General features: G+C 37.2%; 1 protein-coding gene across 1 annotated transcript in view; it reads left to right on the forward strand.

Moving 5' to 3' along the window:
* Positions 1 to 13,180, forward strand: part of LOC126426502 (zinc finger protein 59-like) — a 97,486-nt gene extending 84,306 nt beyond the window's left edge. Inside the window, exons 4-5 of the mRNA XM_050088409.1 lie at positions 4,297 to 4,334; positions 12,460 to 13,180. Of these exons, the coding sequence (XP_049944366.1) occupies positions 4,297 to 4,334; positions 12,460 to 13,180 (759 nt within the window). The remainder of the gene's footprint in view (positions 1 to 4,296; positions 4,335 to 12,459) is intronic.
* The last annotated feature ends 252 nt before the right edge of the window (positions 13,181 to 13,432 follow it).

Below are 13,432 nucleotides of genomic sequence, written 5' to 3' on the forward strand. Positions count from 1 at the left end.
AGAGTTAACAAATTTTTTAGTTTCTGACGTCCAGACACTCCAGCTCATCTGCATTGCGGACTGATCATTCCTATTTTAGTTCTTCACCATTATCCTGGCATCGTTTGTCCACATGTTTTGCAGCTGAAGTCTTGGGATCACACTGTTCAAAATCGTCAGTCTTTCAAAAGTGAGATCCTCGCTTATTGTCAAACCTAACTTCAGGAGTTTCTGGCTCAAAAGCTTGTCAGCTGATATGGAGTCATTATAACAAAAAATCTATTTTAGTACTACTACTGGAATAACTCTTTGCTGCAGAAAGTACTGTGATTCATGGTCAAACAAAAATGACAGAGAAGCAGGAAAGAAAAATTCTCAGGAAAATATTTGGACCAGTTTTAATATTTGGACCAGTTTTCTGTGAACGAATTTGGATATGGAGTCCCTTTAGAGAGATTTATAGACAGATAGAAACAATAAGAGACAGCTTTAGATAAAAAGCGATAAAATTTTGTGGATGCATCACAGGATGACCGTCAGCAGGCTCACAAGGTAGATCTCTGAGGTAGCAAGCATTAGCAAAAGCAATTCAAAACTGGTCATAGGTACTGAAGAAGTTGGACTCCCACAAGATAACATAATAAATCGAAAAAGAGTTAAGGACCATGAAACATACTTAAACAGCAACACATGGAAAACAGAAATCGATATAAATATTTGGAAGACCACAAGAGAGACCACAGAGGACATACACTATGTGATCAAAGGTATCCAGACAGCTGCCTGAAAAATGGATTAAAAATTCTTGGCGCCCTCCATCAGTAACGCTGGAATTGAATATGGTGTTGGCCCATCCTTATCCATGGTGACAGGTTTCATTCTTGCAAGCATACGTTCAATCAGGTGCTGGAATGTTTCTTGGGGAATGGGAACCCATTCTTAACAGGTATTGCACTGAGGAGAGGTATCGATGTCAGTCGGTGATGCCTGGCATGAAGTCAGCATTCCAAAACATCCCAGAGGTATTCTAAAGGATTCAGGTCAGGTCTCTGTGCAGGCCAGTCCATTACAGGGATGTTATTGTCATGTAACCACTCCGCCATTGGCCGTGCATTATGAACAGGTGCTCAATTGTGTTGACAGCTGCAATTGCCATCCCCAAATTGGTCTTCAACAGTGGGAAACAAGAAGGTGCTTAAAACATCAATGTAGGCCTGTACTGTGATAGCGCCACACAAAACAACCAGGGGTGCAAACCTCCTCCATGAAAAACATTGACACCATAACACCAGAATCACCTCCGAATTTTACTGTTGGCACTACACACACTGGCAGATGATGTTCACCAGGTATTTGCCATACCCATATCCTGCCATTAGGTCACCACATCATGTACTGTGATTCTTCATTCCACAGAACAATTTTCCACTGTTCAATCATGCAATGGTTTCGCTCCTTAGTCCAGGCGAGGCATCGTTTGGAATTTACCTGCGTCATGTGTGGCTTATGAGCAGGTGCTCGATGGTGAAATATAGGTTTTCTCACCTCCCACCTAACAATCATAATACCCGCAGTGAATAATGATGAAGTCTGGAATTCCTGTGTGATGGTCTGTATAGATGTTTGCCTGTTACACATTACGGCCCCCTCCAACTGTCAGCAGTTTCTGTAAGTCAACAAACGAGATCAGCCTGTACTATTGTGTGCTGTATGTGTCCCTCCACGTTTCCACTTCACTATCACGATGGAAACAGTGGACCTAAGTACGTTTAGGAGTGTGGAAATCTGGCATACAGACATATGAAATAAGTGATACCCAATCACCTGACCAAGTTCGAAGTCTGTGGGTTCTGCAGAGTGCCCCATGCTGCTCTTTCATGATGTCTGTTGACTACAGAGTTGACTGATATGGAGTACCTGGCAGTAGGTAACAGCACAATGCACCTTACATGAAAAACCGATGTTTTTGTGGGTGTTTGATCAAAAGTATCCACATTGTGTATGTAAAGAAATTGGGAAGGATGTAGGAATAGGAAAAAAAATTTTAAATTTAGGCACAATCTCTTAAAAGTTAATGTATGAAATAGTAATAATGATAATAATGTAATCTGGAAACATCTCCCATATTTATCAGTGTGAGGAGATTAGCAATAGTCATAGGTATCTGATTGTCAGTAGACTTCACAGAAGTAATCTGCAGTAGCAGCCTCTGCTTTTTAATATGCTATGTGTCACATTCTGCAACCCTCTAGACAATATGATTTGTGGAATACAATGTGTAGATCCAAGAATGAATGAGTGAGTGAGTGAGTGAGTGAGTGAGTGAATGAATGAATGAATGAATGAATGAATAACCAACCTTCCCACCCTCTCTCTGACCAGGATATAGGCTACAGTATGATTTCACACTGAAAGGGAAATTAAATTTATGAATGAAATAAAAAAAATGAAGAAATAAATTCAGCACAAGAAAACAGAGTAAGATCACCCTTTTTACTGAAATGGAAGTGATAGCTGTGTAACCAGATCGTGTGTAGGTTCCAAAAAGGTTATATCCTTGACACGATTAAAGATACAAATGTAGGATAACTTTATGTTCAGATGTATAGCTATAAAGCTTTTATTTGCAGAAAAACCATTCAATTTATCATGAGTACATCTTCTATATGCATGCATGTGTAATGGGGTACTTTTAACAATTTGGTTTAAGTTCAGTGTTTTCATTCACTTTTGACAAAATTCACTATTCCTTTAACTGGACACGCAACAAACATTGAGGCAATAGATTTGTCCCATACTTATTGAAACACATTTGGAGTTCTTGTGCTCAAAGTTTTTTTTATTTTTATTTAGTGAACCTTAAGTTACTGCATGGCAAGGCAAATAGATAGAGCCTTCCACAAACCCCGACAAAGAAATGACGTACTGTGAGATCAGACAAAATTCAAGGTTGACAGGTGAATATGAGATGTGTATGCCCCTTATGGCTGATACATCAATAAGGCAGCTTATTGTTAAGAAGTGCTCTTTCATGCAGGTACCAGTGTGGTGATGCTGGATAGTTTCCTTTGCATCTATCTCGAAACCTTCTGTTATTTCTGTTTATGTTAAAATTTCATGTGTTGTGAAGTTCCTTGCTGTACTGATTATATTCCTCATTAATAACATGAAAGTGGTGCTTCATTAAATTACATAATTTGAATAACAAATCATGACCACCACCAAGAAATGGTTTCTTTTTCCAATTCACCATACATTATCCTTCTTTGTTATTACTCATTTTCAATGTAGTTATTTTTTTGAAATCAATTAATTGATATAGTTACCTTAATTCAACGTACTGTCAGAGATGACTCAGTCTTTCTTGTTATTGTGAAATAGTTTGTTTAATCTGACACGTTTCTCATTAGGTGATCATCTTCGGGTTTGCTCACTGCATTTCTGGATTATCCTTGATGTTAAAGGTTTTCTGCTAGGCTCCAGTAACAAACTTGTTTTAGTGCTATTGTAACTCTCCACCTTCTGATTGCTTCTTCATATGTATTCATTGTATACTGGCTGTTTATAGTTTGCCACCTGAATTTATCTGCAGTTGTATTAATCCATCGTCTGCTGTGAAATGTATGAAAGCACATTCTTTCATTTGGAGAGAACACTGTCCTCATGTTGACCATGTTGTTTATTTCCTATTTATGGTACTACACAATTCTTTGTCATTTATATGCCTATAAAATAAAACCACTTCATGTAATAATTCCTATAGCTTTCATGTCAAGCTGTACTTCTGGATTTTCTCTGTGGATGAAACTGATGGGACATTTAACGACTATGATGTTCCATGCAGTGAGCTATCTCAAGAGTATGGCATAATATTTAATGCTACAGTTGTGAAAAAAAATACAATTAATAGCAGCTCAGATAGATATTTCTGCATTTCTTTCCTTTGCCAGTTTCATCAATAAAAATCGGATGATTTTTTTAAATTTTTCTCTTGATACTTTGCCTAATTGTATGTGCCCGAGAGGTGAAATGTATTTCACGCATTTAATTTTGAAGTATCAAGTAGAAAATTTGTTTCCAAATAAATCAATGTTTCTATAGTTACTTACACAGCTAAAAACAAAGTGCTGAAATGAAGTGTTAATTTTTACCTATAATTTTCTTCAATAACTGCTACATTTATGTAGTGTCTCTTTTTGATAATACTGTTTCGAAGTACTGTTTGGAACATTCAGATGTTAGTGGGTGTTAATACAATTTTATTTATTTACTGTTTCATCAGTTTTAAATCACCAGTAATTCTTTGTACTATTTCAGGTGGCAGCCCCAATAAGAAAAGCATCTGATAGTTTAAGGTACGTTTTTATTATGCACTGCAGAATTTTTTGAGCAGTATAAATTTTTAGTTACTCCATGTGAAAGGAAAACAAACAATAACCCCTAGGGACCAAAATACCATAAGTTATTTTTAAAAAGTTCTGTTTTTGGAGTTCTATTTTTTCTATATATTAACCATTTGCAGTATATACATACAGTATATACTGACTACAGCAACATTATGAATGTTATCAGAGAAAACACTACTATATGTACTATTCTGTTATTGCAGAAGATTTAAAAGATGCTTTCAAATATTACAAGGTACATCAGTCCCATTTATAACAGTGGTTTGCAATAACTGCACAAACAGAACAAAAAATCCATTTATGATTAACTGTCAATCCAAGCTTTCCAGTAATGAGAGTAGATGCAAGGTGAAGCACTAATTTTATGTTCTTAAAACATATCAGTTTCTCAGATTTACTGATCACCCAAGAATGTTGTTTACTGCTGGCCCCACGATGCCACATGTCACCTTTTGTTTTGTGGGTTTGACTTGGCAGAAGTTGTAAAGAAATAATAGTTTTGTCCACATTGCTGGCATAAGATACAGCAAACTTTTCTCTCACTTGGTCAAATTCATGCAACTAATGCTTGCACCTTCTTCATCAACTTTATTCATTTCATTGCCTATCACTGAGCATGAAATTTGGCATCTATTTTGGAACTTACACAGCCAACAAACAAAACAATTGAAGTCTGTTTTGAATGTCTAAATTTTCTGCAGTCTAATTTGTTGTTCACTGAATTATATTTCCACTTATAGGTACAATGGAGGTGCACATATAGCTGAAGCACTGTAAAAGTAGAAGTTCAGCATCTTCATATATAACACTGTGAAGTCACTTCAGCATGCACGTGGAACACAGAGCAGCAGAATTAAGAACATTTCATTTAAGTAGTGTGGATAATGTAGATTTGCTGAGTCTAAACCTTCTTCCAATTGTGCTGTTTTTCAATACACCATATTCTGCTTCCTGCAGAATTTTTAGTTTCACTTGCTTATCTGTGCTTTGTGCTTCCTACTGCATGACAACCCTTTCACTTCTTGGAACTCAGTGTTACTACTACTGGCTCTATTTAAAGAATATAAAAGCACATCTCAACATGGAATTGCACTTGTTGATAGAATCTAGTTTTTCGCGCTGTTTGTGTCACATTTGTTTTCCTTGTTGATGGTGATTGCTCAACAATATTATGCACTAAGGTCAGCTAGAGAAACATTAGGAAAAAAGAAAAACATTGACAATTCAGGTTTAATGAAAAATGTAATGATGCTACAGACTCAAACACAGTTTGTAATCCATGCTGAATGAAATTTGTTAACCAGTAAAACATTGTACAATATCATGCACATCACTGCCAGTACTGATATTCTGCCGGTGTTAATGAAGTGATCATCTTAAGTGAATTCATGTTAAGCATGATGTTTGAAATATATATGATGGTTCATTATTATTCATAAGTAAAAATATTACAAAGCAGTTATGTCAGTAACACATTCTATAAAACAGCTGGTTTGTGTGTCTGTTCTTTAATAAAAGAGTGTACTTCTTTTATACAAAAGTGCAGGTGAGGTGTCAGCAGCTGTATAGTGCTAACTATTCGAATTGAAAATGACATGGAAGTCATACAAATTCAATGTGATGGGTACAGGCTAATGTCCTACCATGTAGAACAAGTAAGAGGAAAGGGTGAGTGGTTATATATCCAAAACCTGGAGTCAAGTTTCAGCCCCTTCAGATTAATGAATGTTGGGGTGAACAACTCTTGGATTACTGTGTCAGCAATGTGGATTGGGAAACAAGCTTGTTGTATTCACAGTTTACAGGCCACCATCATGTTATTAAATTTCCTAAAGCTGCTGTAGCCAGCTTTAGTATGGCCATGAAGACTTAACTGGTGAGTCATCTTTTGTGACTTGAGAGAAGCTAACAAAGGACACCTAGAATCCCCTATGTTGAATATGGGAAATCTAACACAGTACAATTCCCCAAAAGGACTTAGTGCACACATTGCAAATTTGGCTGATTTGGGAGCAAAACTGATTGTAATTTATCTGGCCATGACAGTAAAATGAATATTGACCAGTTGTGCTCAGATCATTGGAGGAAACTATTGTCATCACAGAATTAGAGGGAAATTACAGGACAAATGTTATCAGTCGGTATATAAGGGGCACAGTGTGGGTGGACAGTTAAACTTTGTGTTAATAATTTTCCTAGTATTCTTATTCTGTAAACCACCACAATACTGCCTGGAAGTAAGAGGAAGAGATGAATAACTCCTTGGACTTGATTATCTTGTGCAAGGTAGAGAGAGCTCTACCTACTTCAGAAGACAACAAACTGTGATAGTGAAATATTCTGCTATACTGTCTGTAGTGCACAATTAGATCTTCCTTTGTGCTCAGTAAAGCTCTTTTTTCCTGTCACAAGATGGTCTCATCCCAAATTGTAGCTATGCCTTTTTGGTGTTAGAACTGTAGTAGTCACTTGCCTGTTGTGTAGGAAAGCTGGACTGATGAGGTTGCAAAATTATTTTTAGGAAAAAATTCAATTTTGCATTTACTGTGTATATCCATGGTAAAAATTAACCGTTTTTCACCTAGTAAATGCTCATAGATGAGTGTGACTGCTGTGTCTAGATCTAAACCTGTTCCTTGCGAAGCACAGTGAAATAAGAGATTAATATCTCTGGTTAGGCCTATATGATAAGCATCATACAACCTTCAGCAATGTTCTGAGGTGAGCCGCACAGTTGTTTTGAGAGCATTGGATTTCTGCGGTATCCTAGCAATGGATTCTCTGGTATCGTAGCAATGGACCGACTACTGTACCTACAACTGAACCAATGTGATGATTCCTTTCGGTATCTTCACATATTGCTAGACTTAAGAACATATGAGAGTAGTGATAGGATACTATGTCTCTCATTTTTGTGAAATACACTATTTTTAGTCGTAATGTTTGAAGCTAGCGGGCAATCCTTGCACCACTTCAAAATTTTATCTAGGTAAAGGCTGATACATTCTTTTAAGTTATTTATAATTGACAGAGCTAGTAATTATATGTGCCTGTACAGTTGTGGATAGTTTTGCCTTTTATCTGTCTTGGCTATGAAACTGAGTCAACAATACTGTTCATTATAGTTTACCTACAAATCTGTATTCTTATTTATAATAACTTCTACAGGTGCATTACCCTTCTTTTCTCCGTATTCACCTGACCAGAAATTTTGTTCCCACCATATCAAACTTCAACTTATCCATTTCTCATTTCATGTTCTCTGACTCACCTAATCAATCGAGGGACTTCACATTCCACACTCTGACATGTAGCGATATTGTTTCTTTCACCTGATATCCACGAGTGTAGCCCCCTCCCAGAGATCTTATTGGGAGGCTATATTGCTACTGGAATATTTTACCCAATTGGATGTCATGATCATTAAACTATGCAGCAGAGCAGCATGTGGTTACAATAGATGTAGTTCCCCTTGCTTTTAGCTGTTCACAGTACTAACATAGCAAGGTCATGTTGGCTAATGGTACAAGACCAAATTGTATAATCATCCAAACCATTCTGCATTTATATTTACATAGATACTCTGCAAGCAAGCATATGGTATGGGGTGGCTGTTACCTTTACTACTAGAAAGACCTGCCATCCATCTTCATTAACCACATGTTAGTGTGTGGACCCTCCCTAGATATCCTTCCATTGCAGTTTTATGTACTTTATGTGTCTGTCTGTTGTGTTAAGGCATGCATGTCACTTCACTTTGCCAAGATAAATGTTTCATATGGTAAGTGGGTGCCACACAACTGAAACATGTGAAATAATTTAGCTATTACCAAAAAGTCATAAAATTAGGAAATCATGACATTGTGCTGTGGAGATGCTGATAGACTTTTTAATTGTACACTTAATATCATATATTCTCACTACATTCTTTAGTAAGTTATTGGTTATCATACGTTATTGTTCAGAAGCTACACAGGAATTAGGATTGGCTGGTAGAAATGAGGCAACACATACTTGAGGAAAATTATGAATAACTAAAATGGTAAGCTGCAGTTAAAAGATATAATATTAAACTCAAGTTCATAAGGGTTAACAATATGTGTAACTGCTCATGCAATCATCTTTAAAATGATGCCAAAAGTCCCAAATATCACAAGCTTTGTTGTACTGTCATTTAAGGGACAAGAACTCCATGGGAAATAGCAGAAAGCTGCATATGATTCAGGAACATAAGTGTTTCAACAGTTGTACCAACTTGAACCATGACTGTCACTCACTTTTGTTATGGGAAGGTGGTTCCAATGAGACATCTTGCTATATTCAGTGTTGGAACTTTCACTAGCAAAGTCTTCAAGAACACATTTGATGGTGACTTGGGGGTTGTGGCAGCTGATGGGGGTGTTTCTTGATGTTCTACTCGATCCCAACAGAACAAGATAGAAAATACTTGAAACCTAAAGCCACCACCATACTCATTGGAGAAAAAACATAAATGAAATAACAACTGTCAAAATAATGAGACTTGATGCTTCCAGAGCATCAGGTACAAATACCCTATCCCATGAATCACAAGTGGACTCAGCCCCTAGATGCAAATATTGATGGTTTTGTGTTGGAACCACCAAGTTCCACAGTGAAAACCCTAAAATTGTCATCTCCCTAATCAATTGTAGTAATGACACAAAAGCTTCTCATTGATTTAATTACTCCTATACTGCAATGGAGCATTCATAGTTTGATAGCACATTTGAAGTAAATGAAACTTTTTATTTGTAGACGGTCACAGTATTTCATGTGAGTCACTCTGTAAATGTTTCAATACTCCCATGCTGTCAGGGCACACTATCTGACTGGTTGCCACTATGGGTAAGGATTGCTGAATGGACAACCTGTGTTTTTGCTGTGTGTGAGGCATAAGTGAGGCTAAGTGAGGACTGAGATCAGACACTAGCTGTATCAATTCTTAGGGGAGTTACTCAATGATAACAATAGATTTTGTTTTGATTTGCCGAGATCCTCTTTGCAAGAAGCATTGCTAATATTATCCTAAAATTTTGCCAGTCATTTCATTTGTAGGAGATATTAATGTCAGTAATATGCAGGTGTAATGTCAGCATCTCGTGGTGGGTTGAGAGATGAGCTATGTCTTCTAAATACAAGTGCTAGAATTTACTTCAGCACAGTTATTTGTTTTCTCACAACTAGTCTCTAATCCTGCTTAATTATAATTGTAACCTACACACATATGCATGTCAAAAGGAGGTCACTGAGGTGGGTACCACATAGAGCAAACAGAGGATTGTTTTACCATCTGCTGATATTCAAAAATGCTTACATCTTGCCAGACTGTGATTATTGCAAGGTAGATTCACCACACTGTTGGTGCACTTGCCCTGTTGTAGAAGTAAGTGTCAACCCACAGTATTCATCATCTGCAAAGCTTGGTGATAGTTCCAATGTTGTTCGTCTACAGCGAATATTTAGCACAGAACAGCTGTCTGCATTGTTTCTTTTGTGATCTGGGTCAACAAAAATATGAGTAGCAATGAGGAGGATTTATTATTGTTGTGATAGCACATAAAACTCCTGTGTCAGGCAGGAACAAACCTAAACACCAGAGGGGAGAAAAGGAGGTAGTTCTGACAGTATTGATATAATGCCACAAGAAACCTAGATATGACTTATTATTTTCAAGTACTGCTACATAACAGCTGAACTAGTAGGAAAATTTCAGCTTTATGTGCGAAAGCAATCGTGCCTCTTCTACTGAACCCAGGGTAAAATGATACATTGCACAATAATTACTGTAAGGTGGCCCTCACCAACAGTAAGCCAAATGACAAGAAAAATTCTATCAGCATGTGCCATACCTGGTCTGTAGAATCCAAGAAACTGAGCACTCACATCCAGTGTACATTTGAAGGATATTGCTCGATCCTGAGAATGTGAATGGCTGGAATACGCTGCCCTTCCCTAATCAGATAATATGTTGGAACAATGTGCAATTGTGGCTTTGTCCTCCTTGTATATGTGTTGATAGGAGTGTTAGGGCAAAGGCAGTGCCTGCCATCTATGTCACCTGTAAGCTTTGAAAGTGGGAGGTGTTTCCAGCCACTTTGATAATGGGCACACCAGGCATCTACTCTTATAATATGGCCTATGTGGAAGCAACTGTGTAAGTAATATACCTACGTAGGGCATACCGAAAAGGTGTTTTTTTTTTTAAAAAAAAAATTCAGCGTACGGTACTGTAGTCAGTGGGATATAATATTCTACATTAACTTAGTGTCTGGACGTTTTAGACAGAAGCCCATTTTACTGAAAGTTTCTCTTAAAGAAAGTTTTCTGGTGTATGGCATTATTGACACAGTGTATAACTGTTCTACGCAATGTAGTGATTAACTGCAAAGGTTTTTATTAATCACATAGAAAATAGCTTTTACTGTAGTCTGATTAAAACTACTTGATAGCTGATGTGTGTCACTTGCCACTGCAATATTGCTACATCCACTACCAGCTACATTGCTTGGTTATAGGCAACACACAAACACAGCTGATTTTAAGTGACCTATGACTAAAATGTGGCAGATGACAGGTTTTGTAGCATTGAAACAAACTCGTGTCCTAACCTTACCACAACTATGTGATCTGCAGTATATCAGAGAAAATAGCAATCAACAATCTGCAGCACAATTGAGATCATGATCATTTTGTTCAGAGCTTTTAAGGCTAACGTGTATGACCGAACTGATGACTGAAATATTTCTTAGTATGTTTCTTTGCACAGACATCTTCTGCAGCAAAGTTACAGTTTTTGATAAAAGCAAACTGTAACTTCTGACTGTCATTGGTTACTTGAAACCATATATCCATCAAAAAGCAAAACAGTCAAAAGCAGCAATCAGGATAGAATAATAGCACAGGAGTATGTGCATGCTCCTACCCACCCACAGCCATATCCACACTCAAATGACCTCATTGGGAAGCTCAAAGATGTCCATTTTCATTGTGATGGAATGGGGTAGCTGCAGATGAAATGATTGGACCCAGATGTCACACGGATGGACCATGCACCTACTGCAATTATTTGCTCTCAGAAGACTATGGTAGGATTCGCTGTACGTGATTCGTGCTGGTGTCACCATTGATATGTTTGTTTGATTCAGTCAAGGATGTTTTGGAACTCCAAGGGGCCAGATATTGAGTAGTTGTAAAGATAATTTTGAATGGGAGTCTGTAACTGCATTGGCATCCTCCCTGCCAGACAGTATGTCAATTAGAAAGGGCTACACGTAAGCTGTGCGTCTAACAATACATATGTAATGTTGGAATAATTTGTGAATGTCATTCACATTTGTTTATCAGTCTGGAAATTTATGTATGTGTTCCTTCATTTATTAACCTGACATTATTTCTTATATATGTACAGGTGTTTTCGACATGGTTGATGGCCATACCACCTAGTCAATAAGAAATGTGATGTTGGTGGGAGTTGGTGATTAATCTGGAGTCAAATAAAATGCGATGCTTTATTGCTTTCAGAAATAGATTGATCATTGGTGGTTTTAAGAATTTCTACCCAAAGCCCAAACTGTCCTCCAAAACAAAAAAAAATCCACATGGAAATAGTGATTGGTTTTTATTTTAAAATCATAGATTACTCTTATTTTTTGTTTCCCTTTATCTTTTGGTGGAAATTTTTATGTCAAAAGCTATTATTTCTAATAAATGTAATAATTTCGTGTAAAAGATTGTAGAACAGTATTTTAAAAATACTACAAGACTTTTAATAATAGATTCTACTAGAGAATAAGGGAACCTAGTCAGCACTGAATGAGACTGGGCGTTATTCAATTTCCTGTGGTCATTTGCTTTATAAAAATGTTTCACATTAGGAAAATTCTATCATTCTGGTAGAATGTCATGACAATTTTAAATCACTTACATTTACTAAGTTATCTGTGATGGCCATACATTTTTATGTTTTGGTTTATAGGCCCTGATTTTGTGGATGGTGAAATATTGTTCTGTATTGTGTAAATCAACATTTCACACCTCTTTCCTCCTTCCTCAGTTTCATTCAAAGCGCTGGTGACAGCTGTGACGTTTCATATCAAGAAACATCACATCAAGGAGTAGTCAATGACAAGCTGGAGATATATGCAGAGAAGTCAACAGATTTCAGTGTGTCTCACAACTATACCAAAATACAGACTTCTCAAGAAGACGGCTTATGTGGCACAAGATTAAGTTGTAGCATCAGCGAAAAGGAATTCCATAAGTTTAACTGTAGTTTCTGCCTACAGAGCTTCCCTTCAAAATACAGACTCATAATGCATGTCTTCATCCACATTGACGGTGTGCAGGCACCTTCATATGTGTGTAAGTCATGTGGTGAGGTATTTCCCACTGATGACTGCTTTAAAGAACATTTGAGAATGAGGGAGGGTGACAAAGCATTATCTGCTACCAACAGCGAGAAACTTGAATGCAGTGATGATCATGAAAACAATATCTCCTTCGAGTGTGTACAAGACGGAATCGTGGAACAGACTGAGGAGCCCCCTTCATACAAGGTACCCAGGAAAACTTTTAAAAAATCGTTTAATGACATATGTAATACACATACTGTGAAAGAAACTGAAGAGAAACTCGAAAGATGTAATGACTGTGGAATTTTATCTACAAGTGACCATGTTCATGTCCACACTGTGCTAAGTGCAACGAGACATCACAAATGTGATGTTTGTGGTAAAAAGTTTCCTTTGTTATGCAATCTTCAGACACCCGATTAATACACACTGGAGAGAGACCCCACGGATGCGATGTTTGTGGAAAATCTTTTACTGAAAGGGGCAATCTCAAGCAACATGAATTAATACACACTGGACAGAGACCACACAAATGCGATATCTGTGGAAAATCATTTACTCAGTCGGCCCATCTGAAGATCCACAGTTTAATACACACAGGAAAGAGACCACACACATGCGATGTCTGTGGAAAACCATTTACTCAGTCGGGCCATCTGAAGACCCACATTTTAA

This window comes from Schistocerca serialis, chromosome 11 (assembly GCF_023864345.2).
Source record: "Schistocerca serialis cubense isolate TAMUIC-IGC-003099 chromosome 11, iqSchSeri2.2, whole genome shotgun sequence".
Classification (NCBI taxonomy): domain Eukaryota; kingdom Metazoa; phylum Arthropoda; class Insecta; order Orthoptera; family Acrididae; genus Schistocerca; species Schistocerca serialis.